General features: G+C 35.3%; 1 protein-coding gene across 3 annotated transcripts; it reads right to left on the bottom strand.

Moving 5' to 3' along the window:
- Nucleotides 1-9: 9 nt before the first annotated feature.
- On the bottom strand, nt 10-22,078 carry LOC145558239 (UDP-glycosyltransferase TURAN-like). 3 transcript variants are annotated; one of them, XM_081619402.1, is made up of 19 exons: nt 21,917-22,078; nt 21,577-21,692; nt 21,186-21,219; nt 20,336-20,391; nt 20,115-20,255; nt 18,429-18,577; nt 18,245-18,334; nt 18,089-18,155; nt 17,931-17,994; nt 17,745-17,859; nt 15,638-15,804; nt 15,440-15,550; nt 15,259-15,320; nt 14,754-14,806; nt 14,583-14,658; nt 2,879-3,007; nt 971-1,049; nt 476-567; nt 10-277 (listed from the first exon to the last, which is right to left on the bottom strand). In XM_081619402.1, the coding sequence occupies exons 2-17, from the start codon at nt 21,667-21,669 to the stop codon at nt 1,047-1,049; spliced, it is 1,410 nt and encodes a 469-aa protein (XP_081475528.1). In that variant the 5' UTR covers nt 21,670-21,692; nt 21,917-22,078; the 3' UTR covers nt 10-277; nt 476-567; nt 971-1,046. The 3 variants fall into 3 exon arrangements, with proteins under 3 accessions (XP_081475528.1, XP_081475526.1, XP_081475529.1); XM_081619400.1 differs by having other exon boundaries at nt 957-1,049; XM_081619403.1 differs by lacking the exons at nt 10-277; nt 476-567; nt 971-1,049 and adding an exon at nt 3,133-5,348 and having other exon boundaries at nt 2,902-3,007.
- Nucleotides 22,079-25,464: the final 3,386 nt, after the last annotated feature.

The following is a 25,464-nucleotide window of genomic DNA, read 5'->3' on the forward strand; positions in this document are numbered from 1 at the left end:
CTTCGTATGTCTTACCATATTTGACGCACTTTTCATGAGTTGATTTTCTTCTATGCAATTCAAAAATTCTATACATGACTAAAAAAAAAGGGTTTTCATGAGCATTACTAAATTGACTGATACAGATAAGCATGTAACTAACACAAAATCAAGCTATTGTAAATAGTGCCGCAAAAGGAGTAGCATATTTCTTTAAGAGCTTCACTGTACCGGGAGTCTCTTTCAACATGCATTCAGGCCTCATCTACGATTAGGTATTTTCTGAACGAATATAAACCTGGATTCATAGCAACAAATTTGCCTGTTACTTCACAACAAAGTAAATACCAGTTTTCTTTGATGATGATATGTTAAAATTGAAAAATAGAGAACCATTTCTACAAGAAAATAACTGAACCTGACTATCCTCTCAAAGTAGTCATCAATGTCGTCATAAAGTCTTTAATTAAAAGAGGGGAAGAGGCTGATAACATACCATTGTATTCTGTATCATTACACAGAGAGTCAGAGATTACTGCCGGGCCACAAAAGAGTGATATAAGATCAACTAGAATTTCGAGATATAACCTGCACGTTTTAGAAATTAATATGTTTGTCAGGAACACTAATATCATATGATAATGAATGCAATGACGGCAAAGATGAAGGAAAACACCCAATAAAATCAGATAATATCAATGCAATAAAACCACATCAACTGCGAGTGGCACATTAGGAGATCAATGGAGGGAAGAAACACATTTTCGGAGATAATAATTGTCAACCAACAGTCCAACACTTTCCGACATGCAAGAAAACTACAACAAGTTGACTTGCTTTGTCCTCTTTTTTAATTGTTTTTTGTCCTTCTCACCCTCTCTGGATTATTAATCTAATCCACATTCAATTCTTGAGCTGCAATAATAATACTCCGTACCAAGAAAACAACACATAATTAAATCTCCCCTCCCCCCCACCTCTTCATCCTTACCCCAGCTTGCCACCAGCACCTCTTCATTTCCTGCCACCCTTCACCCAGCCACAAACACCATTCAGCTTCCATTGTGTTACTGAGATAAAAGAGCAGCAACAGATAGTGAGGCAATAAATGTCACATATAGATGATGCCAACTTATATTAGACTCTCTAAGTCTCTCTGTCCAGCCTTCTAAAATCCAGTAAAGTTATAGCTGGCAGCTTGAAACATGCCACAAAATAGGAATACTGTGCGCAGTCTGCAGGTCCAGGATAGCAACAAACAATTGAGCAACCTAAGGTTAAGGGTACATCCAAAAGTTGACAAAAGAAGAGTCGAGTAACAATGACAAATTGGTTATTGAAGGTAAAAGAAGGTGCTGAGGTTTAGTTGAGAAACGGGCAATATAGAAATGATGGATGCAAAATTGTTGAGTACTTTTCAGTTTTCACGAATTGATTCTTATACATGACTTAGAAGATATTCTTGTGATATGTGTTGCTCAAGTTGAACATACAGAAGACAAGAGGAAGCAATCAAAGCCAATATCCGTTGTGATCTTTGCAAAATAATGGCAGCTTTAAAAAAATCAAGTGAGGATTGTCAAGAAATGGGTGAAATCCATGGCAGGACATATAAGCAAGGGAGGTAAGGTTGAGGAGGTGGGTTCCGGCCCTCCGGGGGGAATTATGAAATCAGAAGAAGACATAAATGAGAGAGTGGGAAGGACGTGAGATATCACCCACGTTCTTTTATGTTCTACTCTCTTTCCATTTCAATCCATTCTTTTATGTTCTACTCTCTTTTTGATTTAATTCATTCTTTTTTGTTCTACTCACTTTGCTTTATCTATTTTAGGCATACTTCCTTTACAATCTTACCCTTCGTACCCCACAATAATTTGCAAGGAGTCAGCCTAGGCCCATAATTACATATGCTCGAAGGAAGCCCAAGAAGAAGATTCTAGCAACTTGATGATGGGAGGGAAATTCTGTTAGGGAGTTTGTTATGGGTTTCAGGGTAACTTAGTAATTTTGGGAATAAGTTGTTATTCTTATCTGTAGAAGAGGCTAGATGCTGAGTATCTAATTATATATAGGAGTTTTGTAATAGAGAGGATATGCAAGAAAAATACACTGATTAAGTTTGTTTGTTAGAGATTCCTTCCTCTAAAATAGAAGGCCAGATGTATTGATTAATTCCTCTGAACTATCAATACAACATATCCCATTTTCTACCTCTGTTTTCTCTGTGATTGCTTGGTGTGTGCTCTGTTCTGATCCAGGTTCTAGCATAATTACACCTTTCTACACACTTTCTCTTGCTTAATTTATCTTTTTCTTACACCCACCCACTTTTTTACATTATTAATCTCACTTTATTTACCTTTTTCTCAAACCCACCCATTTTTTTACATTATTTCTCTTACTTTATTTTCCTTTTTCTTACACCCACACACTTTTTAACATTATTTCTCTTACTTAATTGTTGTACACTTTAGACCCACTAACCTTTTTCAACATTGTCTTAAATTGCGTATATTGAGTAGAACATAAAAGAATGGAGCTATTACTTCATTCTATCGGATAATGGAGTGAAATGCAAGTGTAACTCGCAAGAAGGTTGACTTCTTTTCCTAAAGTAGTGTTAAGCTGCAAGTGAAAAACTTTTAGTCTTAATCCACAAAAGATGAATGGTACTTCCTCACATATTAGATATCAAAATTGGTGCTTAACAAAAAAGAACTTATTCTAAGAATAGGAAGGTACAGTAGTAATACTACACGAAAAATTCCAACTTTAATTCATGTATGCCATATAAGTTTGATACCTTTTAGATTTTCATATAGGCTAGAATGCAAACTTAAAGAGAAATAAAACAATGAAGCAGAGAGATAGAAGAAGGCAGAAGCAACAAACTTGCCTCTAGTACCAAGGGTTTTGCATGCTCCTCCCATTCAGTACCCCAAGCTACAGAAGATCTTGTTTCCAGGGCTCCATTTCTCAGCGATGTGAGTACAGTACACTCATTAGGGAAACTCTTGAAAAGCATCTAAAAAAATAAATAATAAATTTTAAATCAGTAGTGAGCAAGGCATGTAGTCATAAGCAATATACCAAGATGGTAGACAGTACAACCACAAATTACAGATAAACAACAACTACAAGGTATAAAACCTGATTGTATGTCCAGGATGGTGTCATATGTATAGAGAAGACTGGGCATAATTGTTTGGTTATACATTGTGATTTCCGTATGTTTTGCACTATTTTACTTTGCAAGTATTATTTATGCATTAATTTTGCAAGATGTGCTTAGAGGCAAAGGTATGTGAATATGTGAAATGATTTATTTATTACTCATTTACGATTATTGAAATAGAATGAGTAAACGAAGAATTTAAGTTTTATAAGACGAGGTTAAGGTTTTGGGGTGCCTTATGCACTCAAGGTGTTTATATACCGAGGTAGTTAAAGCCTAAAGGAATAAATAATAAATGTTGTTTGTCACTAATAAATCAAGAATTGAAATTGAAAACTTGTTTTACTTTATTAAATTGATTGTATTGTTTGCATATGAGTCATCACTAAGTCTAATCTTGTAAATCACGTAAAGTGCAAGATGGATAAGCAATAAAACTCTGGTGCACATCTAGAGTAATGACAATCAGGGGTTGGAGTACACGGGGTATTAGCCGTGCACTTTTCTAGAGGTCGTCTGATCTACGAGTCTCTTATTTTAAATACTTTCCAAAACTAGGATTTAGATGAGATCTCATACTAGTTACGGTCACGGAGTCGCGCCCGTGGTCGTTGGATGTTTTATTGATGTTTCCGAAAGGAGGCATGGGGTTTTTCTTTTATTGATGTTCCAAATGGAGCATTGGATGAACAACCTTGTCTATTGTTTAATCCAATGAATTATAAAATGAGTTAACTACTATTAACTAGTGAAGGCTCATTAATACTAATAGTTGAGTTGTGTGTTTGAGTCTATAATTTAATGATGCATGATGATTGATAATTAGCATGCTAGGGATTTCTTATTTTATTTCGCAGCTTGTATGTACTCAGTTTTGCTCATTGCGTGCTTTTGTTTGTGTCTTTCTTTGGTCATGGCCTTCGCCTTTCAATGACCATGTGACGATCCAATTTTTAAACTTGTAATATTGGGGAGCAAATTAACCACGGGTTCTTACACATGCAGCCTTCGCATTGGGATTTTGAGTAGAGAGTTGGTTATTGTTCGCAATTTATTTCTTTTCATAAGATTGAATTTATTTAAACTATGGTTCTATTTACTTACTACTTTTGCTGGGTTTTAAATAGGGGCCTTAAAGGTTCCAACTTGTAAGACTTAATTTGGTTTTATTCGTTGGTTTTGAAACTTATTTATATAACTGATTTAGTTTTTCTGTTGCTAATTTCTGATATAGACTTAGCGTTTGAACACGTGGCAGTAATTCTCTTGGACATTGTTCAGGTACTCAGAAGGTGTAACACTCATACTCCCTATGCCCCTTTTTGTTGCAGAACCTACGACTCACTAAATTCCCAGGCTCGTTTTTCCTACACCTATTGCAGTAGTAGCTTCTCTCCCATTGTTAGCATTACAAGAATTGCTAACATTTTGGTTACCCTATCGAAAGAGTTCTCATTCCTAGGCCTCTTAAAGTTACTCTGGTTTTCAGGTTTCCCAAAGTCCTTCATTTTCTCTACAGCCTTGGCATTCTCAACTACACTCTTAGAATTCAGATGGTACATGTGAGCAACTCTCTCATATACTTTGTCAAAAGTCTTAAAGACTTTCCCAGCTAGGTCTTTTGGTAACCGGTAGGTCTTTTGGTAACCGGTAGGTCTTTTGGTAACCGGTCGGTCAATCCCTGTTCAAACCTCTAAGCCTGTACAACCTCAGGAGCAAACCTAGCAAGGGTCATGAACTTGTTATATTACTCTGAGATTGACATCTGGCCCATTTCTAGATTTTTAAACTCTCGAACCTTCTGCTTCTTCAGAAATGGAGGGTAAAACTTGTCCCTCAAAGCGGTCTTAAACACTTCCCACCCGAAATTGGGTTTGGCTCTCACTATCTCAGAATTATCCCTCCACCATATGTCGGCCTCATCTTTGAGATACATAGCCGCCTGATCCACTTTTATACCCCGGGGCAGTTCAATGCCACGAATAATTTATCGAAATCTGGGATCCAGTTTTCTAAGAAGGTGGGATTAGCACCTCCCTTGAACACTGGGGGCCTCACTTGAGCTAGCTTTTTAAATATCTCCGCTTGGGGATCGAGTTGATCCCCTCGGTTCTGGTTCAGGTTTAGGTTTTCAGCCAACATGCAGATGGCTTCAGCTAGGGCGGCGGCGTTTGCCATTGTGGTTCTACGCCTGAAAATATATAGACACCATTCTATAGTTCAAATACCATTCGCATATATTCATTGAATCACAATAGTACATGTTATCACATAGATTGGTTCAAAAGGGTACCTTTGTTTCTTTACCCCCTTCTTTCAAATAAAATCATATAAATATAAACACAATTCACACGCAGGATTAAATAAAGTGAAGAAAATAATTCCCATCCCGCGCCACTCTTACTAACTTAATCATAAACAAAGGAAGTATCCCAAAATCATACGTTTCACATAATTTAGCTTTCTTTGAATCACGAATATTAGTAAAATGAAACTTCTAAAATAAAATAATAACTCTTACTATAACTTTAATGAAAGTATGAATCCCAAATAATAATAACTCTGTAGCTCTAGTTACTTATTAAAATCTAATAATCTAAATCAAAACTAGAATGAGGTTCTAATAACCATTATTAAATGACAAATGTCTTATTCATACTATCACCCAAATAAGTATAATCCTCAAGGAATCACATTGCAGTTCTTATCATTTTTCTCATTATAATTATTAGCATCAAAATCAGGATCATTTTTATCATCCGAGTCCTCAATTATTATCGCCTTGTAAAGCGGATTCGGGTTCCTAGTGGCTCTCCTCCCAACATTTGGATCTTCAAGTGGTGGTTGCAGCCATTCAAGATCATCTTCATATGGAAAATCAATAAAAGTATACTCGTGAAAAATTCTGCTGTAAGTTTTTATCTTATGCTTTTTATTCTTTGCTGTCTTAAACTCATATAAGATCTGGTAATCTTCCTCATAGTTATCAGGTTGAGGTATTGCTAGTGTAAGAATCCTTTCCATAGTTTCCAATATATCTTTACTTCGAGTATCATCTTCGTTCTTAGACATGACTACTGGGACGCTCATAGTATCATTCTCGCTCTCAGACATGATTACTGGATCGCTCATCTCCTTTCTACGTCAACCCAACGCAACGAACATTCAAAAAGCATAACACAAGCACATCACAAAAACAAATCAATTAGAACACCAATTGCAACTTGATTAAATAATAATCAAAATAAAAACTTTATGTGATAATTAAATGGAATGAAATTAATGAAATATGCATGCATTCCCTTTTTAAGTCTATCCAAATCTCACCAAGTAGACAAAACAAACTTCAAAAAAACGTTTCAAAACATACAAAGTTTCTAAAAATCATTTTTAGCCTTTGAATTTAAAATCCTTAACCGTTAGTTAGGCGCCTAAGACATACTAAGCTTATTTGCTATAGGTTAGATTTAATTACCACTAAAGCCAATTAGCTTAGTATGTCTTAGGCGCCTAATTTACGGTTAAGGATTATGAATTCAAAGGCTAAAAATGATTTTTTGAAACTTTGTATGTTTTGAAACGTTTTATTTAAAATAATATTGAAGTTTGTTTTGTTTACTTTGTGAGATTTGGGTAGACTTAAGAAGGGAATGCATGCATATTTCATTCTATTTAATTATCACATAAAGTGTTTATTTTGATTATTATTTAACATGTTGAAATTGGTGTTCTAATTGATTTGTTTTTGTGATGTGCTTGTGTTATGCTTTTTGAATGTTCGTTGCGTTGGGTTGACGTAAAAAGGAGATGAGCGATCCAGTTTTCATGTCTGAGAGCGAGAATGATACTATGAGCGACCCAGTAGTCATGTCTAAGAACGAAGATGATACTCGAAGTAAAGATATACTGAAAACTATGGAAAGGATTCTTACACTAGCAATACCTCAACCTGATGAGGAAGATTACCAGAGCTTATATGAGTTTAAGACAGCAAAGAATAAAAAGCATAAGATAAAAACTTACAGCAGAATTTTTCACGAGTATACTCTTATTGATTTTCCATATGAAGATGATCTTGAATGGCTGCAACCACCACTTGAAGATCCAAATGCTGGGAGGAGAGCCACTAGGAACCCGAATCCGCTTTACAAGGCAATAATAATTGAGGACTCGGATGATAAAAATATCCTGATTTTGATGTTAATAATTATAATGAGAAAAAAGATAAGAACTGCAATGTGATTCCTTGAGGATTATACTTATTAGGGTGAAGTTAGTATGAATAAGACATTTGTCATTTAATAATGGTTATTAGAACCTCATTCTAGTTTTGATTTAGATTATTAGATTTTAATAAGTAGCTAGAGCTACAGAGTTATTATTATTTGGGATTCATACTTTCATTAAAGTTATAGTAAGAGTTATTATTTTATTTTAGAAGTTTCATTTTACTAATATTCGTGTTTCAAAGAAAGCTAAATTTTGTGAAACGTATGATTTTGGGATACTTCCTTTGTTTATGATTAAGTGAGGCCCCTAATGTTCAAGGGAGGGAGGAGGTGCTGATCCCACCTTCTTAGAAAACTGGATCCCAGATTTCGATAAATTATTCGTGGCATTGAACTGCCCCGAGGGTATAAAAGTGGATCAGGCGGCTATGTATCTCAAAGATGAGGCCGACATATGGCGGAGGGATAATTCTGAGATAGTGAGAGCCAAACCCAATTTCGGGTGGGAAGTGTTTAAGACCGCTTTGAAGGACAAGTTTTACCCTCCATTTCTGAAGAAGCAGAAGGCTCGAGAGTTTATAAATCTAGAAATGGGCCAGATGTCAATCGCAGAGTACTATAACAAGTTCATGACCCTTGCTAGGTTTGCTCCTGAGGTTGTACCGAAGGCTTAGAGGTTTGAATAGGGAAAGTCTTTAAGACTTTTGACAAAGTATATGAGAGAGTTGCTCACATGTACCATCTGAATTCTAAGAGTGTACTTAAGAGTGCGACAAAGTATATGAGAGAGTTGCTCACATGTACCATCTGAATTCTAAGAGTGTACTTAAGAGTGCGAGAGAAAATGAAGGACTTTGGGAAACCTGAAAACTAGAGTAACTTTAAGAGGCCTAGGAATGGGAACTCGTTCGATTGGGTAACCAAAATGTTAGCAATTCTTCTAATGCTAACAATGGGAGAGAAGCTACCACTGCAATAGGTGTAGGAGAAACCAGCCTGGGAAAGACTGTGATTGGGAATTTAGTGACTTGTAGGTTCTGCAACAAAAAGGGGCATAGGGAGTATGAGTGTTACACCAAACGAAAACACCAGGGAAATCTTGGGAATACCCAACAGAGGCCTAACAAATTCAACAACTAGGGGAATAAAGGCAATGGTCAGAATAGGAAGTTTGGGAATGGTAGCAACAATGGTAACAACACAGACATCAATAACAATGGTTACCAAGGAAGAAGCAACACTTCCGGGCGCTTGCTGTGATGAGCAAGGGAGAAGCAGAGAGGTCCTCAGATGTAGTCACTGGTACTTTTTCTATTTATTCTGTCAACACTTTGTTTGAATTTGGAGCAACTTACTCTTTCATTTCTACTTCTGTTGTGCGTAAGTTAAACTTAACTGAGGCCAGTCATATTGATGTGTCAGTCAGTCCTACGGGTAAACTTTTTCAATGTAATAAATTATTCAAAGGCTTACCTTTGAAAATAGGAAAAGTTGCCTTTCCATCAAACCTTATTGAGTTTAATCTAGGGGACTTAGATGTAATTCTGGGGATGGATTGGCTAAGTTTATACAAGGCCAAGATAAACTGTGAGATACAGAGAGTGCACCTGAGTGATTCTTTGGGTAAGTCAGTGCCCTATAAACGTTTAGGGAAACCTAAGGATTTTGGGATTATTTTTGCTTTAAAGGTTAAGAAGTTAGTGAATAAGGGGTGTCCGTTGTACTTTTGTTGTGTTCAAGATTTGAGTATGAGTGAGAGTAGGCGAATAGAAGATGTACCCATTGTGAATGAGTTTTTAGATGTCTTTCCACAAGAGATTTCGGGAATGCCGCCTAAGAGGGAAGTTGAGTTTACCATTAACTTAGTTCCAGGAGCAGCACCTATCTCAAAAGCACCTTATTGAATGGCACTAGCTGAGATGAGCAAGCGAGCTGAAGGCTCAATTGCAGGAGTTATTGGACAAGGGGTTCATTAGGCCTAGGGGTGGCAATTCGGGTCAGTGGGTCGAGTTCGGGTCAGATTTCGGGTCAATTTCGGGTTATGCTTAGAAATAATAAAAAATAGTGCAGAACTTAAAATTATTACGAAATATGAAATTTTAGTCAAATCGGGTCGAATTCGGGTTATTCGGGTTCGGATCGGGTCGGGTCGGGTTCGGGTTTCTCTCAGTAACTTCGGGTCGGGTTCGTTCGGGTTATCGGGTCGGGTGACCCGATTGCCAGCCCTAATTAGGCCTAGTGCATCACTTGGGGAGCACCAGTCTTATTTGTGAATAAGAAAGATGAGAGTTTAAGGCTTGATTACAAAAGGTTGAATAATGTGACTGTGAAGAATAAGTACCCTCTACCTAGGATAGATGACTTGTTTAACCATCTGAGAGGGGCAAGTGTGTTTTCAAAGATCGATAAGAGGTCGGGGTACCCTCAGTTGAAAGTTGCAGATAAAGACATTCCAAAGACATCCTTTAGAACTCGTTATGGGCATTAAGAGTTTACAGTTATGCCTTTTGGGTTAACCAATGCACCTCCATGAATCGAGTGTTTCATGAATACTTAGATAAGTTCATGGTTGTGTTCATTGATGACATATTGGTGTATTCGAAGAATTAGAGGAAAAAATGCTCGTCATTTGAGGATTATACCTAAGAATTAGAAAACTACAAACTACAAGCATTTTTTCGAAGGAGTGGCCTACACCTAAGAATGTGACTGATGTTTGTAGTTTCTTGGGATTTGCGGGATAATATAGGTTTGTTAAAGAGTTTTCAAGGATAGCTAGACCCATGACTACCCTTATGAAGAAGCAGACTAAGTTTGAGTGGAATGAAAGTTGTGAACTAGCTTTTCAAACCCTCAAAGAGCAATTAACTACTGCACTAGTGCTAGTATTACTCGATGGAGAGACGGATTTGAGGTGTATAGTGATGCCTCGAAGCATGATTTGGGATGTGTCTTGCAACTGAATGGAAGGGTGATCGCGTATGCATCGAGACAATTGAAGTTGAAGTCACATGAGGTCAACTATCCTACGCACGACTTGGAGCTAGCAGTTGTTGTGTTCGCATTGAAGATTTGGAGGCACTACCTTTACAGTATCTCTTGTAAGATCTTCACGGACCATAAGAGTCTAAAGTATATCTTCACCCAAGATCACTTGAATATGCGGGAACTTAGATGGCTAGAGTTCCTCACAGACAACCATGTCCACATTCAGACCACGAGGGCAAGATTGTTCCAGATGCCCTTGGTAGAAAGTCGAGTCATAATGTCAATGCTTTGATTGTGGCCAATGAGTTGTGTGAAGATATGAGGAGATTGAACCTTGAGGTTATTAACCAAGGAGAGTGAGAGGGAATACTGAGTGCCTTGACCATCCAACCATCCATATTTGAGGAGATTAAAGAGAAGCAATTGGAAGATGAGTCGTTTATGAAGATTAGGGATCGTGTGACTAGTGGTGCGGAGACTGAATTCAAGATTCATGAGGATGGGAGTTTGAGATACAAGGACAGATGGTGTAAACCATAGAAGTGTGAGGATATAAAAAGGAAAATCATGGAGGAGTGCCATAACACACCATATTCAGTTGTTCACCCTGGGGGATATAAGTTGTATAAGGACTTAAAGAAGTTGTATTTGTGGCCGAATATGAAGAGAGAAGTTGCTGAGTTTGTATCAAAGTGTCTGACGTGCCAGAAGGTGAAGATAGATCACAAGTAGGGATGTCAGTGGGGCGGGGATGGGTCTCGATTTGGCGGGTGGTGGGGCGGGGATGGGGATAAAAACCATACCCGCCATGGGTGATGCGGCGGGGGTGGATTTTAAACTGTACCCGCCCAATCCCCGCCCCGCCCCTCTGATGAGTGACTTTTATGCCACGATTAAGGTTCATTTTGATGGTCATTTTCCCACATTTGCGGCTTGTTTGCATCCTTTTCTTTGGACTTAGTTCCCTTTCCCTTTATGCATCTTCTTTCCTAGATTTTGCCCTTTTTCCTACTCTTTACTTTGATTTCCATGCTTATGCTTTGTAGGAACCATCGGGGTTTTCAAGAGGAGGAAGCTAAGCTCAAGGATAGCTGAAGGAAGCATGATTTAGGAGAGGTTCGGCCGAACCTCCTGAAGGTGTGGCCGAACCAGGGTGTGGCCGAACTGGTCCGGCCGAACAGTTTTGGCAGTTTCAAGTGGCATTTTGGCGAATTTGCAGGAGTGGTCGAACCTACCCATGGTTCGGGCGAACCTACCCTGTAGTCCGGCCGAACCTACCCAGTGTTCGGTCGGACCACTCCTCTATTTCAGCTTGCTCTGTACGGACTATATAAGTCCCATTTTAGAACGTTTTGATAGAATTAGATCAACTTAGTTTTAATTTTCTGCACATTTTTAACTTAATCTAGAGAGAGAAACACTATTAGTCTTCATTTGGTAGAGAGAGAAAGTGTGGATTTCTTCATTGATGAACTTGGATTTTGAAGAAGAAGCTTATTTAATCTTTTGTAAATCTTCAACTTCAATTAATGAGCAATCTCTTACTCTTTCTCTTTACTTTTGCATTTAATTTTGCTTGTTTACTTTGATTTTCCTTCTTTGCTTATTAATCATGTTGATGCTTATTGATTTGATGATTGATATTGTTCTCAACATGATTTGTGAGTAGTCTCTTAGCCAAGGGTGTGGGGATGGTGTAGTGGCTAATTGTTTATGCTTATAATATTGGGATTAAGTTAATTGTGATTAAAATCTTTACATGCTTGATATTCTTTGATCTTCTTGCAAGTGCACATTGTTAGTTGATTAAAGGTGAATCTTTACTAATAAGGAACGGAAGTTGACTTAGTTAACATTCATTACTATCGATTGTTCTTTGATTGCACCTCCCAATATATGGTTCTAGTGTGGAAACATAGAGGCTATGTTAGGAGAAACCGATTAACCCGGAAGGCGGTTAGATTGAACCTTATATCGATATTCATGCATGTTTAGTTCACTATTGATTTGCTTTTATGTTATTGCATGATCAAGCGGCATCTACATCTACCCATCTCCCTTGGTGTTTAGTTATATTGATTTTAACTCGTTTTATCTTTAGTTTAATCTCTTAGTCATTCCTATCCTTTGTCCTTAGATAGCTTAAAGTCTAGTGATGAATGCGGTGTCCTTAGATAGCTTAAAGTCTAGTGATGAATGCGGTGTTTATGTGCTTCTCCCTGTGGTTCGACCCCTCTTCTTGCCATATACTTGTATTAGGATAAGTCGAGTGTTATAAATTGTATTTGATTTAGGTGTAGTTGTCTAACGACGCAATTATTCATTTATCACCCTCCCGCCCCACTTCGTACTCGCCCCATCTCCACCTCATACCCACATCTATATACTTTTATACTACTTTATAAAATAATTACGTGAAATAAAATATTAATTATAATACTTTGTACTACACTTATATTATAAATAAAAATGTGTGTAATATTAAGATTTTTTTTAATATTATAATCTGTATTAGTTATGTAGGATAGTGTAATTGAGAGACGGAGATTAGGTGGGTCTTGGGTGGGGATTAGGCGGGTATTTGGTGGGGATTAGGTGGGGATGGATATCCAGGTGGGGGGTGGGGCGGGGATGGTTTTGGAGTTGTACCCGCCGAGGCGGGGATGGTTTTGGAATTGTACCCGCCGGGGCGGGGATGGGGATGAATATTAGCCCACCGCGCAGATGGGGATGGAAAGGCCAACATCCGCCCCGCCCCATTGACATCCCTAATCACAAGAGACCCATGGGAAAGGTGCAACCATTGGAAATACCGGGATGGGTATGGGATTCTATATCTATAGACTTTGTGACAGGGTTACCAAAGACTCGTAGTGGGAATGACACGATTTGGGTAATTGTGGACAGACTAACTAAGTCGGCGATGTTCATTCCTATCAAGGAGACCTGGAAAAAGAAGCAGCTAGCAAGTATTTATGTGAAGAATGTAGTTTGTTTGCATGGAGTCCCCAAGGACATAATGTCGGATAGAGATTCGAGGTTTCTATCAAAGTTTTGGCAAAAAGTGCAAGAAAACCTTGGAGCATCCTTAAAGATGAGCACTGCCTTTCATCCGGCAATCGATGGTCAAGAGAGAACAAACCAAACCATGGAAGATATGCTATGAGCTTGTGCTTTAGATTTTCAAGGGAATTGGGAGGATCACTTACCTTTGATCAAATTCTCCTACAACAACAGTTACCATACAAGTATCAAGATAGCACATTTTGAAGCATTGTATGGAAGGAAGTGTAGAAGCCCAGTGTGCTGGAATGATTACAGTGAACGTGTTACTTTGGGAACAGAATTAATTGAGGATATGGTAAGCAAGGTGAGACTGATTTAGTCACGAATTAAGGCAGCACGAGATAGACAAAAGAGTTATGCTGACTTCAAGAGAAGGGATGATGAGTTAAGTGTTGGGGACAAGGTCTTTCTAAAGGTTTCTCCAACAAAAGGCGTGATGCGATTCGGCAAGAAAGGAAAGCTTAGTGCTAAGTATGTGGGGTCGTATGAAATTTTACAAAGTGTGGGAAAAGTGGCTTATAAGTTAGCTTTGCCAATGGAATTCGAGAAAATGCATGATGTGTTCCACATTTCCCAATTAAAGAAGTATGTGCCTAGTTTCAGATAATATATTGTCTTGGTGTATTCAGACCTCTATACAAGATTGCATGATTATATCCACCAATACGATCTTGAGGTGCAATCACTTTATAGACACATCATTCATCATGTACAATGCTAGTGTTTGTTCACAATGCTAGTGTTTGTTCAAACCTAAAATTTGCTCCTCATAATCCCAGATGAACAATTTACTTTTAGAAAATTGTTCCGCACAGTAAGGCTATGCTTATACAAGTTTTAGCAAAAAGAAAAAGGATTTTTTTTTTTTTTGGGGGGGGTGGGGGGGGGGGGTGGGGAATGTTTATCAGGAAAAGGACTGAGAGGGTCAAAGGGATTTGATCTTAGTTATTGAATACCATCCCAATACTTCAACCAGTTAAACTAGTTGATGTTCAATATGGGTGTACAGGGTATGTATGTACAATTGCATACAACACTATTGCTAAATTCTGGCTCTGCCATTGTCCACAACCCAGTCAATAAACCAAAAATAAAAAAGTGTAGAAGGCACAAAACATAATTTAAGACTCAAGAGGATTTACCAAGAGCTGATCTGCAAGTTCAGAAGAAGATGAGAAAAGAAGACCATTCCTTTCAACTTTGACAAGCTCCTCAATGCTATACGATTCAACAAACCAGTGAATATTAATGAAATGGAGAAATTGCTGAAACATTGAAACAGCATTGCAAGAAACAAAAGCTTAAGAGTTTACCATGAGTATGAAGCAGCACAAACTGGCAAACCACAACCAAACATGTCCACAACCTGGCAACAGAATTGTTAAACACATTAGATATCAATAATTCCACGCACATTGGCAGCTTCTGTAAGGAATCCATATTAGGGGAAGGTTATGTTAGTCCTAGCCTATCAGTAGTATCTTGGGGAATAAGTTAGAGTTGGTTATGAGATTTTTTCTATAAATAGGCCTCATTAGGAGGAATAATCATCATGTTGAATATTATTGAGAAGTTTGTTATTGGAGAGCACCTTCCTCTCGAAAGAAGGCACTGTATTGTTGAATCAGTTTGATAATACAAATTATCCCCCTTAGCTACCCTTTCCTATCTAATTAGCTTGCTTGCTTACTGTTTTGGGTACTAATTCCTAGCAGCATCTTTCATATATCTAACCAGCGAAAAATAAGGTTTACAAAAAAAAAAACGCTTCAGTAAAACTTATGGTTCACCACTATGGTTAAGATTAGAATCTAATACCTTCATTGGAAGATCCAATCCAGACGAGGAAGTATGCAAACAAACCCCCAGGTCAGCTGACCCTGTAGACAACCAACACTGTAATCACCAACTACACCTTTTGCTAAATAAAAAGATTATGCAGCAGGAGAATACAATCAACAGAGAAAAGGAAGCAAGCAGCCAATATAAATGATAGTACCAAGAAGTAGGGGATAATCTTCGGCTGACAACCACATTGTGCAGAAAGCAACACGCTTAAGGTGTAAGTTCTTTATTTTTTGTTCATATTTTTCTTTTTCAGGGCCTTTTCCTGCAATATAGAGGGTGTCAAATTTCCATTCCCAAAGCTTATTTCTTAAGCAATATAAAAACATACATAAGTCTAGACAACAAGCACCTGTTATCACAAATAGCAATCTAGGGTATATATTTTGTTTCCCGTCATTCATTTCATCCCAAAGGACCTCTTCTTTAATTGAATCGTCCTCATTCAAGATTGCTGCAACACGTCTGTCATACATAACTGCTGCCTCCAGAAGGATACCAAAATCTTCATCTGGTGTCCTAGCAGTATGTATTGACAAATCAGCAGTAATACAAAATATCATAAGCTGATCATTCTCAAACTAAGGGGGTTTCTTTCTTTTTCCATCTGAGCCACATTACATTTCACACTCTGGTTTTGCATCCCCAGGATTACCCACGATTACTCTCATGAGATGAAACATAGGCCAAAGGGAATAGCGTTAAGCATTTTAGTCAGCTGTTAGCATCTTTCCTAGCTGTTTTGTAAATAGAATAAAATCCTCTCCAATCACTTATAATATCAATATGGCACATTGTTGTTTGTTTATGCATTCCTAGACCATGTACAGAATCCAATTACCAGGAAATAAAAAAATACTAAGTACTGAATTGTAAAACTGTTTACAATTACAATCAGGTAATTACAGAACCAAATGTGAATTTAAGAGCCTGTGTCAGGATTATAAAACACCAGTGACCCTCCTGTCTTTATTTACTATTTAGAGTTAAAACCCTTACAAACCCATATAGATCTTCCTTAATTTTCTTTTCCTATTACATATTTAGGTGGGTTGGGTTTGGGGGGGGGGGGGGGGTGGTTCCCATGGTATTATTATGGTATAGCAATAGTCAAATACCTCCAATGTTCTCATTTTTACTGAAAAACCTTCAAATCACAATATGTAAGTTGTAACAATAGTGAGTGTTTTGATCCAAAAATTGATAATTTTTAGAGCCAATCTCTCTCATTTGCTCTTCCATATATGAAGTTTAGGTTTCTCTGTCACACGTCTCCCAAATCCTTCACTATACTACACTAATACCTTATTTTTTTTTACTCAAATTACAGTTATCTAGATAATCTCATAAAAGGCTTCAAAAAAAAATCTCATAAAACAAAAGGATTACCCAAAAAATTTCCTCCAATCCAGTGAAGTGGGGATGGATGGAGCAAAAGCCATGTTACTAAAACTCACAGCTGCAACATCATCCCCAGTTCCTCCATAAAAATCATCTAAAGCTCTAATGAAATCACACCAAACCCGGTCATAATGTAAACTAAAACAGAACTCCGTGAATCAAAAGCTCTGACATTCCCAAGAGATCCTTAAACTCGTATAAAAACAGGCCATTGGTTTTAAGGATAAGTATAATAGAACTTGAGTTTAACAATTCCAAAATTATACATGCAATCAACTTAAGAGTTTGTAGAGCAGCTCAAATACAAAAAACTCTCAGGAGATCATACATTATGATTTACATTAAGACGACTATCAGATTCAAAGCTGTACAAAAAACTCCTGATAATTCACTCACATATCAAACTATTAACTTCTATATGATATGACGAGGAACACTATAGGATGCCCTTCCTCACTCCAAGGACAAATAAATAGATAAACAAAGCAGCAGCTTATTGCCATTGTTGGTTATCTATACTTAGTACTTAAAAACTCAAACTGGGAAAGACACATGTCTCCATCCTATTACACTTCCCTATCTTCTTTACATGCCACATGTCTTCTTACTTTTTTTATTTTTTATTACACTATCTTTCTTAACTCTTTCATTAAATACTTCATCTTCATCTCCCCTCTTCAATTCAACCTTTTTTTTCTCTCTCTTTAATTTTAGTCCCTCCGCCTTTTTTTCAAGCTTTACTTTGAATTAAAGTCCTAAAAATTTAATTTTTTTAATCATGTTTTCGGTTACACATTACACCCATAATGATTTATTGGTATTTCCTCAATCATCTCTCAATGCAATTTTCTATGAACAACCCGTGCATTGCACGGGCAGAAGGTTAGTTTTATTTAATTAAGGGCCAAAAGGCTAGTTTTATTTAATTAAGCAGGCTAAGGCATCAGAATATAGAAAAATAATAATTTAACTTCAAACAGTTAACATGGGGGAAATATAAAGTCTAGTTGTAGTATAAGCACATCAACCAACTACAAATTTGCAGATTCAGATCTCACCAGCTCGTACTACTAACAACAAGTGCTGGCCGGGTTGACTTTTCAGAGACACCAACTCCAGAAACGTTTGTAAACAGAGTATCAAAGGGTTCATCTGTCCTCATATGTCTGCTTCCTGAAGAAGTAGAAAGCTTAATAGGCTGTTTATGTCACCTTAATTATTCAAAAACATCGTCTGCATCTTACCATGGTTGATACAATCTCGATTTCCCTCGGATTGTCTGAACTCTTTATCCAATTTGAGAAACAGCTGTAGATGATTCACAAAAAAAGAAAAGAAAAAAATTAACTTCAAAAGTAGAAGCAAAAGCATAAAGCTGAACTGAACAGGCAAGGTAGCTCACCCTGTGCTTCTCCTCTATTGAAGCAGGATGGAAAAAATCCGGAGGCTGATCATACAGCACAGTGGCTCTACATGCAATATAAGCTATATATAGCATCACTGAGGGGACACCAGCATTTCAGCAAGAAGGCTGCAAAATTAAAACTAAAACTCTCACCTGATTCCCCAGTTCTGAGCCAATTCATGTTGCATGGCCTTTGTTACACAAAGAGAGCCATCTGCCAGCTGTCCATAATGCTTCTCAAACCTTTACACAAAACAAAAACCAATAAATCATAAGCATATGGCATACAATGATAGCAAGAGCATACATAAGAAAAGCTAACCAATCAGAAAGATACCAACGATATACTGCAACAAAGCGACTTCCTCTACCAAGAGATAGCCCTAGCAAAGTGTATCCAAAATTGTGCCAATCCACTATGAATGCTGAATGCCTGATCCAGCTTGCCCATTTCACAGCCACCAAGGTTGGTACAGATGGCGGATTCTTTGCAAAACCAAAAAAACATATATATGAAGAATTTTCAGATATGAGAGGTACTGACAAAGTAACAAACACACTATCATAATGTGGCCATGTAGGCCTCATTTCGTATGGATTTAGGTTTCTAGATTTACTTATCAATTTTTATATCTATCATACATGTTTAAATAATTCACTATTCTTTTCTATTAATGGGAACGAGCATCAAACTTAAAACCCAAGTAGTTTTCTTCAAACAACTTACTTCGTATTATTCTCACAAAAAAAATTTGATATACAAAACTAAAAGACTACAAATGAGTCATTCACTGTATTGATAAAATGTATATAATTTTGATGCTTGAAATTATTGAAGGTGCAGACAATAAATAAAACATCATCTCCTCATGTATCTAAGTTTGGTGTTCGTTAGTGGTAAAACAAGAAATGACTTAATCTTGCATCGTAATCTGGAGACTAATTTTTGGAAAAAACTTGTGGAGGGGTTCAGAGAAGGTGGGTTTTCCTGCCTATTCTTTAAGAGCACTTGAAGGGTAGGTGGCATGCAAATAGACATTGCTAATTCTGGTAAAATAATGACATGAAGATGACAGTTCCAAAATATTGGACATGGACGCAATTTCTGTGTGGAAATATAATCATATAATTTATCACAAAACATTTTGAAATTATAAATAAAAAAGGGAGAGACAGTTTAATCTTAAGCTATGTTACTCGGACTCTCCATTTCACCTCATATACCCGTGTCGGATCCTCGACACTAGGTCTTGGGTATGACACTCGGACATGTACATATCTTTCCAATACTAGTTTCTTAAATAACAATTTATGTGACTATAAGGCTTTAAGTGTAGGAAAATATATAAGAAAACACCTTTATTCAGCTGACTATACCACAAAAAATCAATATGGGTCTAAAGAGACTAAGATGCATCCAAGGCATATCTTTATAAGGACTACATTCCAAAAACATAAAATTATCATTGAATGTTCAATATTAAAGCACTTTGCTGCTGAAAAGTTGCCCTCTAGATGCTCAAAAGCACAACCCCAGCTATAAAAGATAACCTTATCCAAATTCTATACATAGTACAGGCGAGGTTTTATAAAGTGCATGAAGAGAGTACCACGAGGAAAAAATAAACCTCAACAACCACCCAAACAACCTCTATCAAAATCATTTAAGAACTAGACCCAACACCTACCCCAACTCCACCTCTTGCAAGTCTCTCCTGAAATGGAAATTCCAACAAAGATAAGCTTTTCTTCCACATATCCACTATACTTTTAAGATTTTTTTCAAATATCATCCACGAAAAGGATTAACTTGATGACCACAACTCAACAAAGTTCCTTGAGTTAAGTTACAAGAATATCTCAAACCCACAAACTGTCAAAAAGAGAACCGTAAGTAACGAACCCTCCACATTGATCCACAGAGCACAAAATTTATCTAATTTGATCTGTGATAAGCTAAAAAATGTAATTTCATTTGCTTCAACCAACAATTTTAAACAAATAACTTTGTGTACTTGCTCACCTGAACTAAGAAAACATCTGGAGCTGGTACTTTAATGCACAAATGCCAAAGGAGTACAAGGAGCTGAAACAGTGGCTTGAGCAAAAGGACAAAATAGCGAAGTACCCATGGTAATTTTTGTGTAAATTTAGGCCATTGTGCCTACAAAATCAAGAAAAAAATTAAGGAAAAGGGGAATGATATTGGATGATACAGCGATAAGCATAAACCAAAGCAGTTACCATTTGATGTATACAAATGGAAGGGTGGTTCAGAAGAGCAGCATGTGGATCAGAACCTACAAAAAGAAACAGGTCGCTAGATAAGTACGATAACATCCTCAATTGTGTTGTACAAAATAAGAAGCTTCTTGATGAAGAAAGTTGACGGCAAATAGAAACTTTATGGTAAACTAAAAAAATTTCTGAAGACAACTTGTGAGAATCAGAAAACCAACGGCAGGATTTGCTATCCCACGTTTACCCATTTTTACACATAGATATTGCCAATAGAAGAATAAAGAAGTGTGAGCCCTCCTTCTTCTTCTCCTAGGGCAGATAACAAGCTTTCTCCTAAGCATATAAAAGCGGAAAAGACACAGCATTCTGATTAACAATAAAATGCACAGCAAAAAAATACTAACACAAACCTAAAATGGTGCCACAAAGTCCCAAGGGCCATGCACCATGAAATGGTAGCTCCCTATCCTAAACTATATACTTGCACGAATGAACCCCATTTCCATTTATTGGACCTTCTGAGACCTATCCTGGATTCCTAGTCTTTGAAAAACATAAGCAAGGAATACCAACTTACTAGCTTCAAAATTGGGTGAAAAATTCCCAACATAAGCAGCAAAATGTGTCAAATAGGTCAGTCAAGTTTGCTTTAGATCAAGCAATTTTGAGTTCAGTGGGTCAAATCCATTAGCAACCTGACTAAGGTTTTCCAGACAAAACTTCATGTTTGGAACTCTATGTCTTCGAGAAAGTTTAAATATTATCAAATAATCAGATGCAGACTGACACAAACAAACAATAACCACACCAAAAAAAAACAATCACATAGTAAGCAACATAATGCTGTACATACCTCCATATGCAATAATGTCTACCTCGAGAGATGCCTGAGACAGCAAAAAAAAATTGAGTCATTCAAATATAATCTTATTAAAAATAGAACGAAAAAATAATAATAATAATAAGTAAGGATTCAGCCAATTGATAAGGAAGAACTAGAAAATAATATTATCTCCAAGGCAAATTTTAAGGAATTTGTTTAATATCTGGATCATAAACAGCTATCCATTATACTGTAAATAATTCCTGCCTTTACAGATTCAAATCAGCTTTTGGAGACTACATTAAAATAAACAAAACAGCAATCAAGTGATGAGATTCCACCATCAAAAAATTCTACGAGTACTCGTGTAGATTGCAACACCGCAAGTATGTATCGCATTTAGCCCCGTTCGAGAGATTACCTGGGTAGCAAGTGAGAGGGCATGATACTGCATTCTTGGACTCCGGCCGATATCCCCTAGTACAACAACTGCTGCTCTACCTCGTTTACCCATCTTCTTGTCCTCAACCTCTTTTCCTACCAAATTAAAATAAATTTAAAAAATTAAGCATCATACATTCATACCAATTGGAAGAATGAACTCTTCCACAAGATTATCTCCTTCATAAGCTTGGAATACAATATATAAATCAATAATCAATCGAGCTTAGAAAAACCCTAAATTGAATTGAATTGACTTGACAATTAACTCTAGATTGTTTAATGTTGATCGATGATTAAAATTAAAAAAGACATGTTACCTCTTAAAATGGAGGAGAGAAAGCTCAGGAGCTGATTCAATGGAGAATTCAGAGTACAATTCAATGGAGGAGAGAGAGGGAGGATTGCAATGTGGCAGACTCGCAGCGTAGCTTTCAAGGATGGAAACACTTGAGCAATGGAATACTCTGTTGTAAACTACCAGTTATTGTTGAATGGGATCCCTTGTTTAATTTGTTTTAGGTCTAATTGAAAATTTGTTGGAATTAGTCCATTCTTTTCTTACGTCGCGCGTCAAATGCTCCCGAAAAATGTCTACTTTATTTATATATATTAGATTTCCATTTTGACAACACATTTAATCCAATCATACTCAATTAATTTTTTTACTATTATTTTTTTAAAATATATTTTATATAGAATCTTTTAGTTACAAATATAGTAACATAGATTAAAATTAAGGTATTGAAATACTTCGTATATCATAATCCAAGATTATTATAGCATTATCAATTTTTTTCCTCCAACATAAAATTTATTTTAATAAAAAATAGAAATAAAATATTTTGGTAGGTATAAATCTTAAAATTATGCATAATGTTTATAAGAACAACCAAACAAAATTATTTTATTACATTATACTCCTCCGTTTTTTATATGTTATAATTGAATTTGCACATTTGTCGAGACATAACTTTAACCATCAATATCCTTAATTAAAGACTATTATTTTGTTACAAATATTTTTTTTGGTAAATCATTGTTAAATTAACATCATTCTTTATAATTTTTGTTATAAAGTTTAATTATTACCATGCATGGCACGAGACTTAACCTAGTTTTTACTAAATTGAATTATTTTTACTAAATTGAATTATTTTTGCTAAACGTAAATTATTTATATTGAACTGAAATTAATTTTACTGAATTGAAATTAATTTTACTGAACTGAAATAATGTTTGTCATGTTATATTTCTTCTTTGAAGTTACTGATATTTACTGAACTTAAATTATTTTTACCAAACTGAAATTATTTTTGCTGAGCTGAACTTATTTTTATTGAACTGAAATTATTTTTAATTAATATTATTTTTTTAAGGTAAAAAACGGGACCTTAGTTATAATTTATAATACTGATTTTTTATTATCATTTTATTTTATTTTTTGACTAAAATTATTGTATTATTTAAAAGACTTGTAGTCAAAATTATATGTTGGTAACTTGGCATAAGATATAAAAAAAAAACAATAAGTGTTAGGCCCTACCTTTTCACTTCACCTTAAAAAAAATTAAATAAAAATAATTTCACTTCTGTAAAAATAATTTCAATTCAGTTCAATAAAAATAATTTCAGTTCAGTAAAAATAACTTCAGTTCAGTAATATTCAGTAATTATAAAGAAGAAATATAATAGAAAATCAGTAAAAAAAATCAGTTCAGCAAAAATAATTTCAGTTCAGTAAAATTAATTTCAGTTCATCAAAAATAATTCCCGTTTTAATCTCAATCAGGTTCTGAACTCATTCGATTTTGATAAAAAAATAAAAATAAAAAAAAATAAAATAAAAACAAGTAGTGTTTTCCATGTGGAAACAACGTTTTAAGAAAGACTCGCTACCTATGGTAGTGAGCACCACCCTCTCGTGGCCAAATTCAGCCTCTAAATATGATTTTCGGATAGTTTTTGACTTTTGACGAAGTTTTTTTATGCTTAAAATTTTATCCTTGAGTTTGATTAAGAAAATTAATTATGTTTAAAGTTAAGCATAAATATATGTTTTTATTGAAGTTTTAAGAGGTTTTTAATCATATTATATTGTTTGAAATTAGGCCCTGTTCTCTTCACCTTAAAAAAAATAATATTAAGTAAAATAATTTCAGTTCAGTAAAAATAAGTTCAGTTCTGTAAAATTGAGTTCAGTTCAGTAAAAATAATTTCAGTTCGGTAAAAATAAGTTCAGTTCAATAAAATTCAATTTTCTTAAAGAAGAAATATAATAGGAAATCAGTAAAAATAATTTCAGTTCAGCAAAAATAATTTCAGTTTAGTAAAATTAATTTAAGTTCAGTAAAAATAATTTAATTTCAGCAAATATAATTTTGTTTCAGTAAAAATAATTTCAGTTCAGCAAAATTAAGGTGAAGAGAACGGGGCCTGTTAGTAATATTAATTGTTGGTTGTTTTTTAGGAAGTGATTATTTCCTAGGAGACTTTTAATTGAGTATTGAAGTGATGTGTTGATAAAGTTTTGAAGGGTTTTTAATTAATCTAAAGTGCGGGAAATAGTTTCTAAGTACAACTTTAGATGTTCTATAAAAAGGGTTTAATCACCCATTAAAAAGGGAGGGTGATTATTAGGGAGTTTTAAAATAATTTTCAGATTTTTATTAAACTTTAAACTTGCTGTAATTTCATGTATAAGAGTGTATTTTAAGGTTTTTATGAAGAAAATTTAAAGAACTATATATAAGCCTTTAATTTTAACTAAAGGGAAGGTTTTAAAGAGTTGTTTAATTGAATTTTGAAGGTTTTTAAGTAAGTTAGTATTGCTGTAAATTTAATACACTCTTATACATGAACTTACAGCAAGTTTAAAGTTGAATAAAAATCTGAAAATTATTTAAAAACCCCTAATAATCTCCCTTTTTAATGTGTGATTAAACCCTCTTTATAAAACATCAAAAGTAATACTTGGAAACTATTCCAGCACTTTAGATTAATTAAAAACCCTTCAGAACTTTATCAACACATCACTTTAATACTCAATTAAAAGTCTCCTAGGAAATAATCACTTCCTAAAAAAAAACAATCAACAATTAATATTACTAACCCAAGTATTTTCCAACAATATAATATGATGAAAAGCCTCTTAAAACTTCAATAAAACATATATTTATGCTTAATTAACTTTAAACATAATTAATTTTATTAATCAAACTCAAGGATAAAATTTTAAGCATAAAAAACTTCGTTAAAAATCAAAAACTGCCAGAAAATCATATTTAGAGGCTGAATTTGGCCACGAGAGGGTGGTTTAGAAGACTACTTTTTAATCAAAATCGGATGAGTTCAGAACTTGATCGGGATTAAAACGGAATTAATATTAACGAACGGAAATTTAAAAATTAAAACACGAATTTACTTGTTCAAAATAATTTGGAATTAAGTTAAACTAATCAGTAGTTATAATCACCAAAATTTCAAAACATCATTACTATAAAAGCCCTAAATCAATTATTCACAAAAACCTTAAAATCATGATTTTCAATAATTAAAAACCCTAGGTTATAAATTTTACAAAATCTAAAAATTATGACATTTATAAAATCTGAAATTATAAAGTTTAATCATCAAAATAAAACTTGATACTAATTAAATTAATTTCAAACAATAAAATTAAAACCCATAAATCAATAATTATAATTACACAAATTAATAAAACAAAGGAGAAAGAAAATAAGACTAACCTTTTTGTGTGAGAATTTTTTGGGGATTCATGGGGTATTTATAGGTGAGAATTGTAGGGTAAATAGGAAGATTGGGCCTCATAAAAATAATGGGTCAATTTAGTAAACAAATGGGTTAG

This window comes from Chenopodium album, chromosome 9, assembly GCF_948465745.1.
Source record: "Chenopodium album chromosome 9, dcCheAlbu1.1, whole genome shotgun sequence".
NCBI classification, from domain to species: domain Eukaryota; kingdom Viridiplantae; phylum Streptophyta; class Magnoliopsida; order Caryophyllales; family Amaranthaceae; genus Chenopodium; species Chenopodium album.

Excerpts from the sequence above, each read along its gene's own strand:
- LOC145558239 (XM_081619402.1), bottom strand. The coding sequence starts at position 21,669 with ATGGGTAAACGAGGTAGAGCAGCAGTTGTTGTACTAGGGGATATCGGC. Across the intron at positions 18,335-18,428 it reads TTTGTTGCAGTATATCGTTG|GTTTGAGAAGCATTATGGAC; the intron begins GTATCTTTCTGA and ends TTTTGTGTAAAG. Across the intron at positions 17,860-17,930 it reads TCGAGATTGTATCAACCATG|GAAGCAGACATATGAGGACA; the intron begins GTAAGATGCAGA and ends CTACTTCTTCAG.